Below are 19310 nucleotides of genomic sequence, written 5' to 3' on the forward strand. Positions count from 1 at the left end.
GACTATTGGTTCATTTCTGAAAACCTTGGCTTCGTTGTCTTTTGTTCTGAAAAAACAAATAGTATTTTCTTAGATATTCGACCTTATATCACAAAACACAATTGGATTGATCTAACAAGAACATCCAAATGTGACAAAACCTTGTAGTATCAGTGATGGTATCCAAAGAGGACAATTCTAGTTTATGTTCTCATATCCTAAACCTACAAGTTGGATTGAATCCTGATATAAAAAGACAATCAATTGATATCCATTCTACATGGAGCAATGTGTTGAGGTGGCAATTAAAAATAACAAGAGTTTTGGGTACCAAAAAGAAAAAGACACAAGGACTTGTGATTTAAATTGAATCTTTAGTTATTTTGGGGCGTTAATTCATGCTGAAATTGGCTGCTCTCCTCCACATAGCGACTCTTGCACGCTTTTATCTTTAATGGGAAGGGCACCAAACTGCGGTGGCGACAAAGTTAAGAGACTGTTTTTAATTTGTGACCACTACCACCAAATTGTATTCCACACAAAACTATACTTTATCTCCAATTCAAGAAATCTAATCCCCAGAAAACCCCACTCTTATAAACCATTTTATTTGCCCAAAATCTCCATGCACATCTAACAAAACCCACTCTCCACCCAAAAACACATCAAAATCTTCATAATCATGCCATTTATTGGGGTTCAGCTCCACACTCAAGACACCCATGTATAATTTCCCTTCTTTTCTCTTGTTGTTTGTTTCATTGTAAAATGAAACCCATTACATGGAAAGAGCTCATCTTAGTTCTGAAGTTACAATATAATTTAACTTCATCTTCGTGCAGGTGATGATAGATAATGGCTTACTCCAACTGACATTATTGAACCCTGACGGGATCGTGACCGGCATTCGATATAACGGCATCGATAATTTACTAGAAGTTCTAAATGGTGAAGACAATCGAGGGTATATACATACATATACACATATATATTGCTTCAGGCTTTCATCTTCATTTTGTTTTTAATTCTTGCTGTTGATTCAAAAAAAAAAAAAAAGGGTTGCATTGCTTTGTTGGGTGTATTTTCAAATGGTACGTACATTTCAGGTATTGGGACCTTGTTTGGAACTCACCAGGAACTCCTGGTACTACTGGCTCCTTTGACGTGTAAGATTGTTTTTACTTTTGTTTTTCTTAATATTTTATTTTTTATACAAGGTTTAAACACCTTTGAATTCACTATGTACTTATCATTGCAATAATTACAATGTCAATCAAGTTACGGTTTCAACCTTTATCTAAGCATAATGGTTATTGCATGCAAGTAAATAATGAATCTTTTATATAGAAAAATGGAAGATTCTACCGGTCTAAGCCTAGAGATAAAGTCAGAGAGTGCGGGTCTTGGCCTCTTGGTTAAATGATCTAATTATACTTTTAATCTCTCTTAAATTTTAATAATTTAATTTATATTAACACATTTATTAACTAAAAATCACATTTGTAGTCCCTCCTAAAATTTAATAACTTAATTTAAATTATTTTAATATACATATTTTAATTTTGTCTCTCTCAAAATTTTAAAATTTATTTTGTCATGATTGAGCACAATAAAACTAGAGGTGAAGCTAAAATTTTCTTCTAAAATGTCGAAACTGAATTATAAGATTTTTTAGAGTTAAAATATAAATTTATCAATATATTAGTTTATAAATTTATAATTTTTAAAATGATTAATCAAAATTTTATAATTTTTATAAGTGAAAAAGTAATTTTATTATATATTAACATATAAGTTTATAGCTTTTAAAGCAACTAAAGGAACAATAAAAGTTCCTATTTTAGGAGAGTCAAGCCTGCTTGCCCCGTGGAGATGTGTTTCATAGCTTTGAAGGCGAAACTCACACCACTGAAACATTGAAAGGTGTTTGGATAACATCTTATAAGATGGTTACAGCCTATAACTGCGTTTAAATCTAAATATAAATTTAATCTCACGTTGATCCAAATGTCAATTCTTTGACTTTTTCTACAATTTAATTTGGCTTTTGCCCCACCTCTCAAATTAAATTTGAATGAAAGCAGTGAACTTTTGTATGCAGGATTAAAGGAACAAGTTTCAAAGTAATAGTGGAAAATGAGGATCAAGTTGAGGTTTCTTTCACAAGAACTTGGGATAGTTCCCAAGAGGGCAAGCTTGTTCCTTTGAATATTGACAAAAGGTTTTGTTTTTGCTCCATTAATTCTTGAACCTACAATAAAACAATATTCTTTTAGAATCATTTTATGTGAGACTTTTTTTATGGTCAGGTTCATAGTGTTGCGTGGTTGCTCAGGCTTTTACACTTATGCCATTTATGAGCACTTAAAAGATTGGCCTGGTTTTAACCTTGCTGAAACCAGAATCGCATTCAAGCTCAGAAAAGACAAGTACTATAATTAACTTACCACTTTACATCTTTACATATATATATATAGTGGCTAGTAGGAAGTATAAGTTTTATTAGTCTCGTCAGCAATTTAATCCTTAAAAATTGATTTTGAAGCAAAAAAAGTATATATATTTGATAGAATACTCATTTTTACTTGTAATTTCGAAAGTCTCAACTTTTAAATTAGAAAAAAATATGTGTTTAAACATGATTGAATTCACATTTTCTAGTTGTTGCAATAGTAAAATGTATAATTTTAAACATTGGTAATCTTAAAAGGTATAATAATAATAAGGCATAAAGATCACTTTAGCTTTTAATGTTTATATCTTTTATCAATTTAATTTTATTCTTTTTTTAGCTAAATTTGGCACATAACTATTTTAAAATAGTCGAATTTAACCACCAACCTTTTAAAAAGAGTTGAATTTTTGTTTTTAATAGAAATATTTACTAAAACAATAAGTTTTTAAAATGTCAGTCAACATTGCAATCCATATATACTTATGCTTTTTTTAAAAAAATTTATGATATTTTTATATGCTTTTTTAAATATTTTTATAATTTTAAATTATTTGTCAATAACGTATAAGACCAATAGTGTCACATTAATATAAAGTACATGTGAATTATCACACGAGTTATCACGCCAACATCATTAAATAGTTATGGTTTTAGTCTGCATTTCTGATTAAAAAACAAATCGACACTTTTTAAAATGTTAATGACCAAATTTAACTAAAAAAGAGAGTCAAATTAACAAAAGATATAAATATTGAGGACTAAATGTATAATTATGCCTAATAATAATTAATATTATGATTATTATTATGATAATAAAAATAAACATTAAGACATCTAACAGCAGAGTTTTGTTTAATTAATTAATTACAGGTTTCACTACATGGCCATGGCAGACAATAGGCAAAGGTACATGCCATTGCCTGATGACCGTTTATCAGGAAGAGGTCAAGCCCTGGCTTACCCAGAAGCTGTTCTCCTCGTTAATCCAGTGGAGCCCGACTTCAAAGGAGAGGTGACCACTAATTAACATATAACATTATCTCTTTAATTTGCTAAAGCAATGAAATTGAATGAAAATTTTGTCTCAATGTTGAGTTCAGGTGGATGACAAGTACCAATATTCATGTGATAACAAAGACAGCCAAGTCCATGGCTGGATCTGCACCACCGACCAACCGGCAGTAGGGTTCTGGATGGTCACACCCAGCAACGAGTTCCGGTCCGGTGGTCCAGTCAAACAGAACCTAACCTCTCATGTTGGTCCTACAACCCTTGCTGTAAGAAAACCTTGGCTGGCTGGCCTCTTTTTACTTTTGGTGATGCTGAAACTTTAACCCTCATTGGATGATATAAATGATAAATAATATGGTACAGGTGTTTCTGAGTGCTCATTATACCGGGGAAGATTTGGTGCCGAAATTCAGTGCCGGTGAGGCCTGGAAGAAAGTGTTCGGCCCTGTTTTTATCTATCTTAATTGTACAATGGACGGAGATGAGCCGCTTTCGCTTTGGGAGGATGCTAAACAACAGGTTTAGTTGTTTATTGGACTCACTATTAAATGATTAGGATTAGTATGTGTGAATTACTGATAATAAATGACAAGTTAATGGTTACAGATGATAATTGAAGTTCAAAGCTGGCCTTATACATTTCCAGCCTCAGATGATTTCCCTAAATCCAACCAACGTGGAAATGTCAACGGTAGGCTTCTTGTCAATGACAGGTAATTTAAAACACATAATCAAAATCTACACACTATGCACTTATTGCATGGATGGTTTGAATATGAAATGTGAAAAACAAGATAGATAGTCTTTATAGCAAGAGACACAATGCACCATGGGAGAATTTGGGTTTAGAATTTTGAAGACAATATTATTAAAAAGAGTAATCTTGAATGAATTGGTCTCTATGGATCATAAAATGGACATAGAGGATGCCCTAGTTCCACCAAAAAAATTTAGAATGAAATATTTTTTAAACAGTTAAATCCAAACTACTCATGCGATAGATACACGATTGAGTTAAATAAATATATTTCACATCAAACTCAAGCTACCATTTAATGTCTAAGCGGTGCCAGAATGTGACATTAAGTTTGAGAGGCCTAAAGTTTCCAAAATTTTGGGGTCTAATTTTTTTTCCAAATATTTTAGAGTTTATTGAGATTTTTTTTAAATTAAGAGTCTAATTAAAAATTTTCAAAAATTTTGAAGGGCTTAATGAAAATATTTAAATTTTTTGCCCTTCTGGCTACTCTTACCTTCCATCCTGTGCTCAAGTTAATAGACAGATCGATAGAATGATCCGATTGATAGTCCAATAAACCTATATTGTTTATTACCTTGAGAAATTCTCGTTTATACTTTTGTAGCGTAGCAAGCACACCCAATTGATTAAATCATGTTCTCAATTTTTGCGGATTATATTGTTTAGATATGCTAGTGATGACAACATACCAGCCAATGGAGCTTACATAGGATTGGTTCCACCAGGCAATGTTGGGTCTTGGCAAAGAGAATGCAAGGTGATTTTCTTGTACTATATATATGCAGTGTAATGCTTTATACATATATAGTATATGATGGAAATAAAATAAATAATTCTGAAATATATTTATGATATCATATTTCCTTATAGGACTATCAATTTTGGACCAAGACAGACATAAATGGCTATTTTTTGATCAATGACATAAGACCTGGTGATTATAACCTTTATGCATGGGTTCCTGGCTTTATTGGAGATTATCAATATAGTGCTGCCATTACCATAACTCCAGGTACAATTGGAGCTTTGTAAATTCTCAAAATTGCCTAGTATTATAAGGGTTTTAGTGTGACCATGTTAGTGAAAATTTTAATGTAGGTAGTGAAATTGAGGTCGGCGATCTGGTATACAAACCTCCACGAAACGGGCCGACGTTGTGGGAAATAGGAATTCCTGATCGTTCTGCTGCGGAATTTTATGTCCCGGATCCTAACCCTAAGTACATCAACAAAGTTTATGTCAACCATCCTGATAGGTCAGCCTTTCATCTTTGCATTCTCAAAAGCCTCCACATTCAATTTATGGATTAATGACTTAATTCCATCAAGATATATATGGTTTTAAATTTTGAAAACGTTTTGATAGAGTCATCAAAGTATTAGTACCATATCAATAAGAGATTTCTATCAACCTACTTGTTAACTTGGATGATAAATGTCAACTCGAATTTGACATGTAACATATTTAAAGTAGGTAAATTAAATTTTAAATACATATATATCTGTAGCATGAACAATTTAGGAATATCAAGGACTTGATTGATACCATTTTGATACCAATCCAAGTTATGCTCCATGCCAAATTTAAATTGTCCATACGACTCATGTTTTAAATATACATTTAATGTCCAAGTTGACGACTAAGGTGACAACTAATACTTTGAGAATCCAATTAACACATTTGAATTTCATGGATCGGTTTAAAGTTTGAGTCAGAGTTTGGGGATGCCATGTGCAATTAATCCATAATTAATAATAGTAATGAAATATTCATCCTTTTTCAGTGGTCATGTTCTTAAATTTGCATATAAACAGCAGCTCAATGTATGTAGTAATGTACCTTTGTGGTGACAGGTTTAGACAGTATGGACTTTGGGAAAGATATGCAGAACTGTATCCCAATGAAGATTTAGTTTACACAGTTGGCACTAGTGACTATAAAAAAGACTGGTTCTTTGCCCAAGTAACCAGGCAAGACTCTTCAACATCATTCCCACTTCCCTTATCGTTTTCATTTTTAAACATTCATGTATAATTCACGGTAAAAACCAGAAAATCTTTGAGAGCGGAAACTAAAATATAAATTTTTTGAATGTAAAAATATAATTTTATTATGTATAAATTTATGATTTTATAAATTTTGAAGAGATTAAATATGATATTTTTCATTTTAAAGGTCAATGTATAATTTTACCATATATTAACTCTTAAATTTAAAATTGTTTTAGAGGACTAAAAGGTTAATTTTCTATTTTTGGAGGGCGAAGGCCCATGCTTCCTTTGAATTCGCCTTTTATTTTTTGCCCGGACATTACATACTGAAACGTGCTTCAACCTATAATTTTTAGGTTGCTACAACAATAATGATGCCCATTGGGCTAGGGGCGAATGCCTTGCCCCCTTCCCCAATGAAAAATTATCTATTTAGTCCTATCTAAAATAATAAAATTATAAATTGATATATGATAAAATTATAATTTGACTTCTAAAAATAATATTCTTTTTAATCTCTTAAAAAAGATAAAATTATATTTTAACCGCTCAAAAATTTATAATTAAATTTTGGTCCTAGAATATTTTCAGATTCGCCTCAGTCAAAGAGTTATACAGGATTTCCATTGTTGTTTTAGGTGTCAAACTTTGATATTCGAGTTACCAATGTTTGTTGATTGCAGGAAAATTGATACTAACAAGTATCAAGGAACCACATGGCAAATTAGATTCAAACTTGACAATGTAGATCAGGGTAGTTCATATAAATTAAGAGTGGCGATTGCTTCTGCAACTTTTTCCGAATTGCAGGTATATAACTACTGTTCATGATTCGATTTTAATCGATTTAACCAACCGAATTTAATTTGGTTTGGTTAACTCTAAAAAATTATGTTCATAAATGTGATTTTAAAATTTTTTTAATGCTTTCATAAATCTCATTAATTGGATTAATGAAAGTTCACTACGATTATTAATCGAACCGATCAATTCTTTATTATCTATAGGTTCAAATCAATGATCCGAAAACTAATCCTTTGTTTTCGAGCGGGCTAATCGGGAGGGATAACTCGATAGCAAGGCATGGAATTCATGGACTCTACTGGCTTTACAATGTAGATGTACCTGGAAAATTGTTGGTTCAAGGTGACAACACTATCTTCCTTACGCAACCGCGAAGTAGTAGTCCTTTTCAAGGTATCATGTACGATTACATTCGACTCGAAGGTCCCTCAAAATTAAGTTCTAATGAAGAATATATGTCGAGTACATTGTAATTAGAGATGAAATTGGATAATGTTTGTTTATTTGAATGGATCAATGCTATATGTTTTTAAGTATTTGCATACTTTACCAGTGTAATAGATATTGTTTCGGTTGCTTTACGAAAACTATTATCTGTTTTTAGGATCAGTTTAGTATTTCTTCTCAAAAGTACTTTTGAGCAAAAAAAAACACTTTTTAATTAAAAATTAAAATTTTCTGCTTTTGCTTTTAGTCAAAAAAGTGCTTTTTCAAACATTTTTTGTCTCAAAAGCTCAAAAATATCTTGTTTAGTAATGATTTTATCTCAAAAAGTGTCTTGTAAAGTGTCTCTTAAAAGCAATGTTAAACACACCCTTAGTTGATAATAAAAAATATTTTTACTTTTTTTCTCAATTAGTTACACAAGTATTTAAATTTGTATATACGACTAGATTGGTAATTCATAAGCAATCAGTGTGGGTTTGGATGAGACTAGATACTGCAATAATTTTATAGTGTAAAACAAAAAGTAAACTAAACGCACCGCACAACATTACTCATCCAAACCCACACTTACTTATATAACAATTTTAACACTTATTTTTTTTTATCATTTGGTCAATTTTACTCTAAACTATAATAAATAGCCAAATTTAATTAAAAAAAAGGGATAATTTGATAAACCATACAAGTTCAATGATTAAAATAATAATTAAATATTTTTATTAAAATTAGAAGTTCAAATAAATTATTATATCAATTTTTTATTTTAGAATTTCAACCCAAATCAATTAAGAAATCAATCACATCATGCATGAAGGAGTTTAAGATTCCTAAATAATTCGAGTGGTATGCATTTCTAATTCATTATCTTTTTCTTAAATTACACTTTATTACCTTATTTCAAGACGAATCCTTTTCTAAAATTTACTAAAAGTTCATACAATTTTATTTATATATGCATATTATAAGATTTCATCTAAAATGGAAATAAAACTATGTTCATATTATAATTTTGACATTTTGCATTAAAATTTTTTTAGTTATAATTTGCTTCATAAATTCTTCAAATGTTGGTAGTTTCAGAATTAAATCTCTAAAACAATCTCAGTAATGATTAGTTTGAATAACTTTTAAAAATATTTATTAATTGAATATTATCTAATTATATTTTGAATCAAATTAATTAATTTTATCTCTAATCATATATATATTAACAATGTAAATAATTTTTTTTTATTTTTATGTAAAAAACTTAAAAGTTTTAGTTTGTAGTATTTTTAAGTTAGTTTAAACATTTTAAAATTAATATATTTAATTATTTATTAAAATATAGTAATACTATTTTTAGAAAAGTCATGCATGTGAGACACAATAATCTAAATAGCATATAAAAATATATGATGCCTATATTCTTTTATTTTTATATATTGATGTATATATTAATTAATTAAATCACTTACAATTTACAATAGTTACAAGTTTAAATAATAATCACAATTTTTAATATACATACATATGTGGTATATATTTGTATTAATTTATATGGAATTATATTACAATTTTGAAATAAATACTTATTTTGTTAAATTAATATCATATATATAAAAAAACATATATGACTTTTACAATTATTATATTATAAATGAAGACTAAAAATTCAAAACGTTCATATTTATATAAATTTTATTTTTAATCATTTTATTTTTCAAAGGTTGAAAATTATTTTAAATTAATAAATAAAGAAATTTTAAGATATATATAACAACATCGCACGGGATAAAAAAGAAATTTCATTGAAAATTTAGCCAATTCAACAGCTGGAGGATAAAATTATAACTATTTAAAGCACTAAACGGGAGAGTTAAAATAGCTTTACACGACAATCCTATTGTCAGAACTTATCTTACCTTTTGTTAACTAAATGCTCCGTGAAAATTAATGATAAGATATCTAAAAGGGTATATTATTAAAATAATCACTTTTATTTTCCTTGGGTTACATTTTAGTTACTCATATTTGAAATGTTATGTTTTAGTCACTTACATTATTGTGTTGTAACATTTAGTCATGGAGCATTAATTGTTGTTAACGGTGTAACGGTAAGACGATGTGACACGTTAAATCATCATTCCAAACGAAAATTTTAGGTTAAATTATACAATCGGTCCCTTTTTTTTCGTTTTAAGCAATTTAATATTTTTCTTTTAAGTTAAAAGAGATGAAGAATGAAGGAAAATAGAGGAAGAAGCAGAAGAGAATGAAAAAAAAAAGGAAAGTTAAATTAACGGCTCAGTGATTAAAATATTATAACACGTTAACGTAAATGACTAATACGTAACATTTCAAACATAAGTGACTAAAATGTAACCTGAGAGAAATAAAAGTGACTGTTTTGATAGTTTACCCTTTCTAAAACAACTAAATTGATAATTAATTTACGAAAATAGGAAAAAAATTGCACTAATTTCACCGCATAAATCATCATTAATTAATAAGGATTTAAAGGGATAATCTTAGTTATACAAAAGATTTCTTCGAAAATATATGATTTAATCCAATTAATTTATGTTGTTAAATTTAAGAAATCATATTCATAGTTTTGAATTTTAACTTCTGCAATTTATTCCCGTAATTGATTTTTATATTCATTTCCTCTTATAATTTTTTGATTGATCAATATATGAGCTAAATATTTATTTACAATTCTTCCAATATAATTTTTTTATTTTACTTATGAAATATTAAGATTGTAATCGGGAGAAGCCAGAAAATATTTTTAGGACTTGCAATTAAATTGTAATTTTACCATAGTAAAATGTAATTTTAAAAGATTAAATCAAAATTTTATTATTTTTAGGGAGGTTAAAGTATAATTTTATCTTTACTAATCTAAAATTTTAAAAATTTAAAGAGTCAAAATAAAAAAAATTCTATTTTAGAAGGTCGGCCACCACCTCTAATTTCTCCACTGATTGTAATGCACTACACCAAAAATTAATAATAAAAAAACAATTAGATACTAAGTTATACGACAAGAAAGCTCTATTATAATAAAGTACAACATTTTATAACATAAACAAAGGATGCCTCAATTTTATATTTTCCTGTAAATGTAAGCTATCATAGCTGAACCACACACGCTTTAACGTTGTAATCTATGCCCCTCATAAAGAAGCTTTTATTTTATAACATGGGCAATGCAATCTATGACTTAATGAAGGAACCATCGTAAGTGGAGCAGCCAACATAATGCACGTACGTAGCGACTCTTTCACGGCTTTGAACTTGTGAATCAAACACAACTAGCGACTGAGTAAAGAATTCTCAATCAACAAAAGTAAACCCAAAATTTAGATGCCTTGCTCTCTAATCCAAGTAAAGCAGCACACACACACACACACACAAACAAAACCCATTTCTTATAAGCCATGCACCATTTATTTAAAAATTGCTTCCACGTTAGACCCCCTACAAGTTGTTCATTATATATAATTATCCCCCCAAATCAATTAGTTTTGCACTAATTGATTAAGTCTCAGGGAAACCAAAAAAAAAAAAAGAACAGAAAAAAAAGAAGTCTCATAAACCATGTCCATTCAAGGGGTGCAATTGTTTATTCAAGATGATCATGTAAGTCAAAATCTTGTTTCCAATATTTTCCAAACCATTTTATCTATACTAGTATTTAAACTTCAAGTTGAGTTGTTATCACGAGTTAACTAGGCATTAACTCAATTTAAAAAATTTACTAAAATGTCTTTTGTAATTAAATCAATTTATATTTTTTGAGGGTATTTTAGTCTTTTTATTTATACCATTATTAAGTCCTTGATTGAGTTGGCGTCATGAGTTAATCAGGCACCAACTCGATTTGAGAAATTATGAAAATATCCTTCCGTAATAAAATTATTAAAGGGTATTTTAATCTTTGAATTTAAAGCAATACTATTCACATCAATAAAACATTAACTTTATCACTAAACTAAAATTTTATTTTAATATAATATTTACATTTTAATTTTATTATGCATATTTTATTACCTTGTTGATTGAGTTGCTATCACAAGTTAATCTACTTTTTTTTCATTTGAATATTATACATATTTCATATATTACTATTAATTAGTTTCAAACTAAAATTTTCATTATTTATTGTATATTACTTTTAAATAAATCTTTATGTTTTAAACACGTGATTTCCACACGCATACTTATATAATAGAAGTTTTAGTGTGTTTTATGTGTTTTAATTCATGTAACGTTATGTAGTTGTTGATGCAGTAGTTTAACACTTTCATACCATACACAGGTGGTGATGGATAATGGGATACTCCAAGTCACAATATCGAAACCCGAGGGAATCGTCACCGGAGTAAGCTATCAAGGCATCGATAATCTGCTTGAAATTCGTAACCATGAATCCGATAGAGGGTAAATCATGAATTTCTTCACTGCAATTCTCATTGTTAAAGATTTCTTGGGTTACAAGAAATTCTTAAGAAAATGGAATCCATTTATGCAGGTACTGGGACCTTGTTTGGAGTGAAGAAGGAACAGGAGGAACAACAGGGACCTCTTACGTGTACTGCAAGCAACCCCAAAAAAAACCTGTTTTATGCTTTTTTTTCGTATTATATTATTATAATCTGATAAACAAAGCAATTAATATGCAGAATAAAAGGGTCAAAATTCGAAGTGACGGTTGAAAATGAAGAACAATTGGAAATCTCATTCACTAGAGATTGGAGTACTTCTTTAGAGGGCAAGCATGTCCCCTTAAATATAGACAAAAGGTTCGTAATGCTTCGAGGATCGTCGGGGTTTTACTCATACGCCATTTACGAACACTTAAAAGAGTGGCCTGGTTTCAACTTGCCACAAACCAGGGTCGTTTTCAAGCTTAGAAAAGACAAGTATGTGATGAATCGACTTACGTGTTAGTGATATGATTCTGTTTGCACAGGGTTGAATTTTGATAGGAATTTTATGTCGTGTTCCTTTACAGGTTTCGCTACATGGCAGTGGCAGATAACCGGCAAAGGCGCATGCCGTTACCAGATGACCGATCACCAAGAAGAAGTAGTCCCCTAGCTTATCCCGAAGCAGTCCTAATTGTTCATCCGGTCGAGTCGGAGTTCAAGGGAGAGGTTCATTTCTTTGGGGTTTTTTTTATCCCTTTAGGCTTTTCCTACTTGTTTAGTGAACATATATGGTATTGTTATTATTGTAGGTGGATGACAAATATCAATACTCTTGCGAAAACAAAGATCTTCATGTTCATGGATGGATATGCAACGATCCACCGGTGGGGTGGTGGCAAATCACGCCGAGCAATGAGTTCCGATCCGGTGGACCAATGAAACAAAACCTTACTTCTCATGTTGGTCCTATAAATCTAGCAGTAAGTAACAAACAAGTAAGCTATGAGATCAATGTTCTAATTACATGTGATCATTAACCAAAATGCTACATTTAGATGTTTTTGAGTGCTCATTACGTTGGGGAGGAAATGGTGCCGAAGTTTCAACGCGGAGAGCCGTGGAAGAAAGTATTCGGCCCCGTTTTCGTTTATCTCAACACTTTGATTGACAACAATGATCCCCTTTGGCTATGGGAAGATGCTAAACAAGAGGTACTTTCTTTTTACTGCTTAACAATTGGAAGAACAACACCACCTTAAAACAATCGAATTTGGATTTACAGACAAACACCCAAGTCCAATGTTGGCCTTACAACTTCCTAGCATCGGACGATTTTCCAAAATCCGAGCAGCGAGGTTGCGTTAGTGGTAGATTACGAGTTAGTGACAGGTACTCTCTTTGGCTTTTTGGTCTATTGATTTGTTAATATTCAAGGCGGATTTTGATAAAGTTCCATGGCTGGAACTTGTTTAGGTATGTTAGCAATGAACATATATCAGTAAATGGTGCTTACGTGGGATTGGCGCCACCAGGAGATGTTGGCTCATGGCAAACAGAAAGCAAGGTAAATAAGAAATGGGTAAACTACACTCGAGGTTATTAAACTAATAGTAAATTTATGTTTGGTCACTTAATTTTAAAAAATTATAAAATAGTCACTTAACTATTAGAAAGTTTTCAGTGTTAAAAAATCACTACTATATGGCCTCTCTATTTGCACCACCTATACCAATCGAAAACTTTTTTTCCCCTTCTCTTCTATAATAATCAGCAAACCAAAATTCAAATGGTTTTCTTCTCTGATCTCCGATATTGATCTTCAGATCGACTTGGATCGAAGGTATATTTTTCTACTTATAAATGGGTACCAATCCATCATACTGATCGTCAAATCGTTACTTGGGGTTCATTAGTCGAACTTTTTTAAAAAAACTTAACAGTCTAGTAACTTAAATGAAAACTTTCGAATAGATCAGTGATTTAAATGAAAACTTTTGAATAGTTCATTTACAATTTTGTAACTTTTTTAAGTTTAATGAATTTAGGTATAGTTTACCATAAAAAACTTACCAGCTTTGCCTTTCAATTGTTTGTTCCCCAAGGCACTGTTTTATGAATCTGAATCAATATATAAATATATTATGTCAGGGTTACCAATTCTGGACTAAAACAGATGAAAATGGCTACTTTTTGATCAATGATATAAGGGCTGGTGACTATAATCTTTATGCTTGGGTCCCAGGTTTCATTGGTGATTACAAAAATGATACCATAATTACCATAACTTCAGGTATCAAATCCATTTTCACTTCTAACATACATACATACGAGTCCTCTTAAAATGAGAAATTATTTTTTTAGTCAAATTTTAAGTTGATATATAATAAAATTATAGTTTAGTTTCCTGAAATGTTAAAATTTCGATGTAATCCTTTTGAAAACCATCAAAATATATAACTTAATCTTCGCTCCTCAATTTTTTTTTGGCTTCACCCATACATACATGCATACATATAGGGGTGAAGGCAGAAAATTTTTACGGAAGATTCGGAATTAAGTTATATTTTTTTTATGAGAGTTAAAATGCAATTTCACTGTTTTAATAGCTTATATCTTTATAATTTTTTAAAAGATTAAATAAAAAATTATCTCATTTTGGAGGGACCAAAATATGATTTTATCATGTACCAATTTAAAATTTTAGAACTTTTAAAAGGCTAAAAATGGGATTTCCCATTTCAGGGGCCGGGGCCTGCCAGCCCCCTAGCACCACCCATACATACATACATGCATAACAAAATCTCATTCAAGCAATATGTTAAAGCAGGTTGTGATATCGACATGGGTGAGCTTGTTTATGAACCACCAAGAGATGGGGCTACACTGTGGGAAATTGGAATCCCAGATAGAACTGCAGCAGAGTTCTATGTACCAGATCCTGATCCAAAGTACATTAATAAACTATATGTGAACCACCCTGAAAAGTTAGTTTTCTGAGCCTGCAAATTTTGTGTATATGAAATTCAACATGAATGATAGTATTAAGATGAAGTAAATGTAAAATTTTTTATCGTTTTGGTTTTGATCAGATATAGGCAATATGGATTGTGGGAGAGATACTCAGATTTATATCCTAATGGAGATTTAGTTTACACTGTTGGTGTTAGTGATTACAGAACTGATTGGTTCTTTGCTCAAGTTACCAGGTTTTTTTCTTTTCTTCTCTTCTTTTACATATCTTTAAATGGTCAAATTGATGGTTTTGGTCCTTTTACTATACTAAAATTTGAAATTTAGTCATTGTACTTTAATTTGACCTAATTTGACTCTTTATTTATAATGTTATTAATTAATTCAAATGATTAACACTATTAATTGTTTTACTAAAGTGCTGATAAAAAATTATGTATTAGCTAAATGCTAAACAGCTTAAATCAATAAAAGAATTGCATGTCAACCGAATGCTTAAGGGTATTTATTTAAAGGGATAAAGCAACGTTTATCCCTTGAATTCGGTAAGTTTTTCAACTTAGTCCCTGAACATTTTTTGTTTATATTAGTCCGGAACTTGACAACTTTTCTTTAATTAGTAATTAAACTTGAATTTCGTAAAGTATGATAACGTGACACTCTAAGATTGTGCCATGTCATGATTTGAAAATTTAAAAAACGTTTATAAAATCTAAAACAAACCAAAACTTATTAAAAAAATATAAAAAAACAAGTAATGATTTGGCATAATTTTAGAGTTTCACGTCATCATACTTTAACGGAATTCAAGTTCAATGATCAAATCGAGAATAACTGCTAAGTTCCAAGGCTAATATGAATAAAAAAAATTAAAGACCAGTGTGAAAAAATTACCAAGTTTAAGGATTAAATGTTGTTTTTTTCCCTTTTAGAAAAAATTCAAGTCGGCACTTTAGCAAAAATAGTTTAATTGTGTTTACCAATTTAGACTAACTAATAATAGCATAAAAGTAGTGAGACCAAATTGTGCCAAACTAAAAGTACAGGGACTACATCCGAAATTTTAACATAATAGAAATACCAGAAACCATAAATTTGACCTTATCTTAAAATTATCGAGTTTCCCATTAACAAAAGATGAAATTTGTTGATTTTCAGGAAGAAGGATGATGGAAAGTATGAAGGAACCACATGGCAAATCAAGTTCAACCTTGATCATATAAACCAAACTGGAACCTACAAACTTCGAGTTGCTCTGGCAACAGCCTATGTTGCAGAATTACAAGTTAGAATCAATAATCCAAAGGCAAATCCCCCACTGTTTACAACAGGAGTGATTGGACATGATAACACCATTACAAGACATGGAATCCATGGACTGTACGGTCTTTATAGCATTGATTTGAAAGGTACTTTGCTTATGGAAGGTGAAAACACCATTTTCTTGACTCAACCAATGTGTAGCAGTGCATTACAAGGGCTTATGTATGATTATATTCGTTTAGAAGCACCACCTTCTTGACGATTCCACCAAGAAATGAGGCAAATATATCATGCACGCCTTATGTGAGCTCTTTTTATTCAAAAATAAATAAATTAATCATTATACTTTAGATCAAAAAGTAAATTGATCCTTTTGTTAAAAAATTCATCTATTTTTTCTATTAAAAATCAGCCCATGTATACTAAAAATTATTCTGTCAACCAAATCAATTTTTATCAAGTAAATATGGATGGAATTTTTAATAGAAAATGTCAGTTTACTCTTTGAATTAACGTATAATAACTAATTTATCCATTTTATGAGTAAATAGACAAAATACAATTTAACTTTTAATATAGAAGCCAGCATAATATTTTTTTCTCGAGAAATGACAATAAAATCAAAGTATGATATTAACATTAGGTTGACATAAAGGATGGGAAAAGGAATTGTGTTTGTATGAAAATAAGAGAACATGGTATATCAATGTGTGTAAAATGCAAGTGTGTCTTGTAATCACATGGATTTGTAGATTGTGTTGTTGTTGGTTTACTCAGCTCTATTTCTTGCTTTAACCTGTATTTTATGAGTTTGTAATTCAGTTGGTTCAAGTTTGATCTGGATTCATATGTTATATCAACCTAATATATATGATCATTCAAGTCCAATTTAATTTAAAATATGAATATTAAATATTTCATAAATTTATTTATATTTATCGATAGTTAGCCTAAATCAATTTACAATTTCTTTTTATTTAATATTCAGTAATTTCATTTTTTTCTTTTACTACCCTTATACATATTCCTATATTGAAATTTTAAACATAAATAACATATTTTTAAAAAATATTTACACTATAATATAGTATAATTTTCAAAAAGTATAAAGATCAAATGACCAAATTAAAGTATAAATTATAAAGACTAAATCTACAACTTTCACATTATAAATAAAGTTGTATAATCCATGAGTAGAGTTAAACCCTGTTGCGGCTCAATTATAAAAAAAAACTAAAGCCCAAGCATGTTTTTGAGCTTGCTAGACACGCCTCAAAAGCTCACTTTATTGTTCAAATATTAATATAAAATTTTATATAGTTTTATAATTAAATTTTATTTTAAAAGTATTTTTTAATTATTAAATCAAATTTTAGCCAAAACAGATCAATCCTAGATAGAAAATTTCTTACTCAAGCTCAACCCAAACTGGGCCAAGCCTACCCGACTAGATAGGTTGCCCAACCCTTGAACAACTCTAATTATAAAGAAATATTAGAAATCCAATAATCCTTTAATGCATTTGTCATCGATTATTGAAATGATATTTCTTGTTATAGAACAACAGATAGATTAATAGTTCTGGTGCAATCAAAATTTTTTTGTTGACATGTTTGATTGTTACATAAGCCTTGATTACATCTTTTTTAAGCCAATAAATGAAGAGAATTTCATTAAAATAAAGAGCCCACGATTATCCATTCGTTTGGCTTGAAATAGGAGAGAGAGAGTTTAAACTATTAATGAGTCTTTTCTTTATCCTTATCATTATTTTTTGAGTATTTAGAGTTGTTTTAAAAAATCATATTATGAAAGATTTTATGGAATAATTATTGGAGATATTTTAATAGATAAAATCAACTTTTAAATGAGAGTTTAAAATTTATCAAAGCACTGCTGAATGGGCCGTTTGTATCATCCTATAAATAGACTTGATTGTTACACATTGGTGATAGGTTTTGGAGTGTCTTTTTTGGTTTCTTTGTTGAATATTTTTTGTTGCATAGTTAGACACTCTTTTTAGGCATTCTTTGGAGAGTTTACATTGATTGTAAGTGAGGTAGTTGTATTAACATTATTTGAGTATTGTTTTTAGCTTTTCGATTTGATTTAATTATATATATATTTCAAATTAGAATTTCGTGTAAGTTAAATGCAATGTTTTTAATGTGTGGAATGCCACATATTCTATTATAACTCATATCGATGCCACATAAAAATTCAATAGTTGATTAACTTTTTCCATCCATTTTGGGAGAAAATGACAAACTTTATCATTTGAAGGACTAAAAAGGCATAACTAAAATGATTTTTTTTGCAAAGTTAGAAAGTTAAATAAATTATTATACCTAAATTATATGCATTTAATTACATGATATATATCATTCATAAAAAAAATATGTTTGGAATGAAAATCATGGGTCTTAGTTGTACTTACTATATAAATCATGTATACTTGTTTGGTAACTTTAAGAAGGATATTAAATAATTTATATATCAACTTTTAACTTTGCTTCTTTGTTAATGGAAGATATTCAACGCATAATAATTTGTATTTTATTGAATTTATGGTTCACAAAAATGGATGTTATTTTAAAGGACATGAAGCTAAATCATCTTTTTTGTGTAATCCACAAAGCTCATAGTCTTTAGCTATATGTGCAGCTGTTTTTCGTACGGATTGTATATTTTATCGAATTTGTGCAAGTGTTTGCAGATAAGCAAAGAGAAATGCTAAGGTGAGCCATACTCTCGAACAACAGAGCAAAGTAATTAGACATATTACTTCATATCATAGTGAACTATTTTTAATATTCAAGGATTGAAATTTCCTAGTTTTTGCAGCACCTTGCATGGGGTTATTGCTAAACAGGCTATATTCAGAGAAGCAATCCTTGAGACAAAGAGGACTGGATTAACGGTTGGTATTTTTGCGCTTAACACAAAAGCAAGGTGTTTGAAAAGGATATAAAAAATATCAACCAGCGACTCCAACCATTAGCGGAGGACATCAAAGCTATGAATAATGCTTTACCTATATATAGTATAGGGACGTTTTTTCGGTTTGAGCTAGAGTTAATTTATTCTTGATCATCATTAACAATTAAATATAGGATATATTTTACTCTTAACCAAACACCAAAAAAAATGGTAAAAATTATTTAAATTAAAATTTCAAAGTAAGTAAAAAGAAAATTAAATCATTCACATCT

At 29.7% G+C, this 19310-nt stretch overlaps 2 protein-coding genes across 2 annotated transcripts; both read left to right on the forward strand.

Annotated features, from left to right (window-relative positions):
* Positions 1–540: 540 nt before the first annotated feature.
* Positions 541–7587, forward strand: LOC105774816 (probable rhamnogalacturonate lyase B). Its single transcript, XM_012597387.2, has 15 exons — positions 541–703; positions 822–943; positions 1086–1145; positions 2081–2200; positions 2289–2408; positions 3305–3446; positions 3535–3711; positions 3809–3964; positions 4052–4158; positions 4872–4962; positions 5076–5217; positions 5304–5460; positions 6059–6175; positions 6880–7006; positions 7204–7587. Exons 1-15 carry the CDS (start codon positions 662–664, stop codon positions 7471–7473), a joined length of 1950 nt encoding a protein of 649 aa, XP_012452841.1. The 5' UTR covers positions 541–661; the 3' UTR covers positions 7474–7587.
* A 3383-nt stretch (positions 7588–10970) lies between these two features.
* On the forward strand, positions 10971–16462 carry LOC105774817 (rhamnogalacturonate lyase B). Its single transcript, XM_012597388.2, has 13 exons — positions 10971–11074; positions 11754–11875; positions 11967–12026; positions 12118–12357; positions 12450–12591; positions 12675–12845; positions 12921–13076; positions 13148–13254; positions 13339–13429; positions 14014–14155; positions 14693–14849; positions 14955–15071; positions 15994–16462. Exons 1-13 carry the CDS (start codon positions 11033–11035, stop codon positions 16355–16357), a joined length of 1911 nt encoding a protein of 636 aa, XP_012452842.1. The 5' UTR covers positions 10971–11032; the 3' UTR covers positions 16358–16462.
* Positions 16463–19310: the final 2848 nt, after the last annotated feature.

The sequence above is a fragment of the Gossypium raimondii genome, chromosome 6, assembly GCF_025698545.1.
Source record: "Gossypium raimondii isolate GPD5lz chromosome 6, ASM2569854v1, whole genome shotgun sequence".
NCBI lineage: Eukaryota > Viridiplantae > Streptophyta > Magnoliopsida > Malvales > Malvaceae > Gossypium > Gossypium raimondii.

Coding starts and splice junctions, on each gene's coding strand:
- LOC105774816 (XM_012597387.2), top strand. CDS start 662: ATGCCATTTATTGGGGTTCAGCTCCACACTCAAGACACCCAT. Junction 944..1,085: donor AATGGTGAAGACAATCGAGG/GTATATACATAC, acceptor CGTACATTTCAG/GTATTGGGACCTTGTTTGGA. Junction 2,409..3,304: donor TTCAAGCTCAGAAAAGACAA/GTACTATAATTA, acceptor AATTAATTACAG/GTTTCACTACATGGCCATGG.
- LOC105774817 (XM_012597388.2), top strand. CDS start 11,033: ATGTCCATTCAAGGGGTGCAATTGTTTATTCAAGATGATCAT. Junction 11,075..11,753: donor TGTTTATTCAAGATGATCAT/GTAAGTCAAAAT, acceptor TACCATACACAG/GTGGTGATGGATAATGGGAT. Junction 12,027..12,117: donor ACAACAGGGACCTCTTACGT/GTACTGCAAGCA, acceptor ATTAATATGCAG/AATAAAAGGGTCAAAATTCG.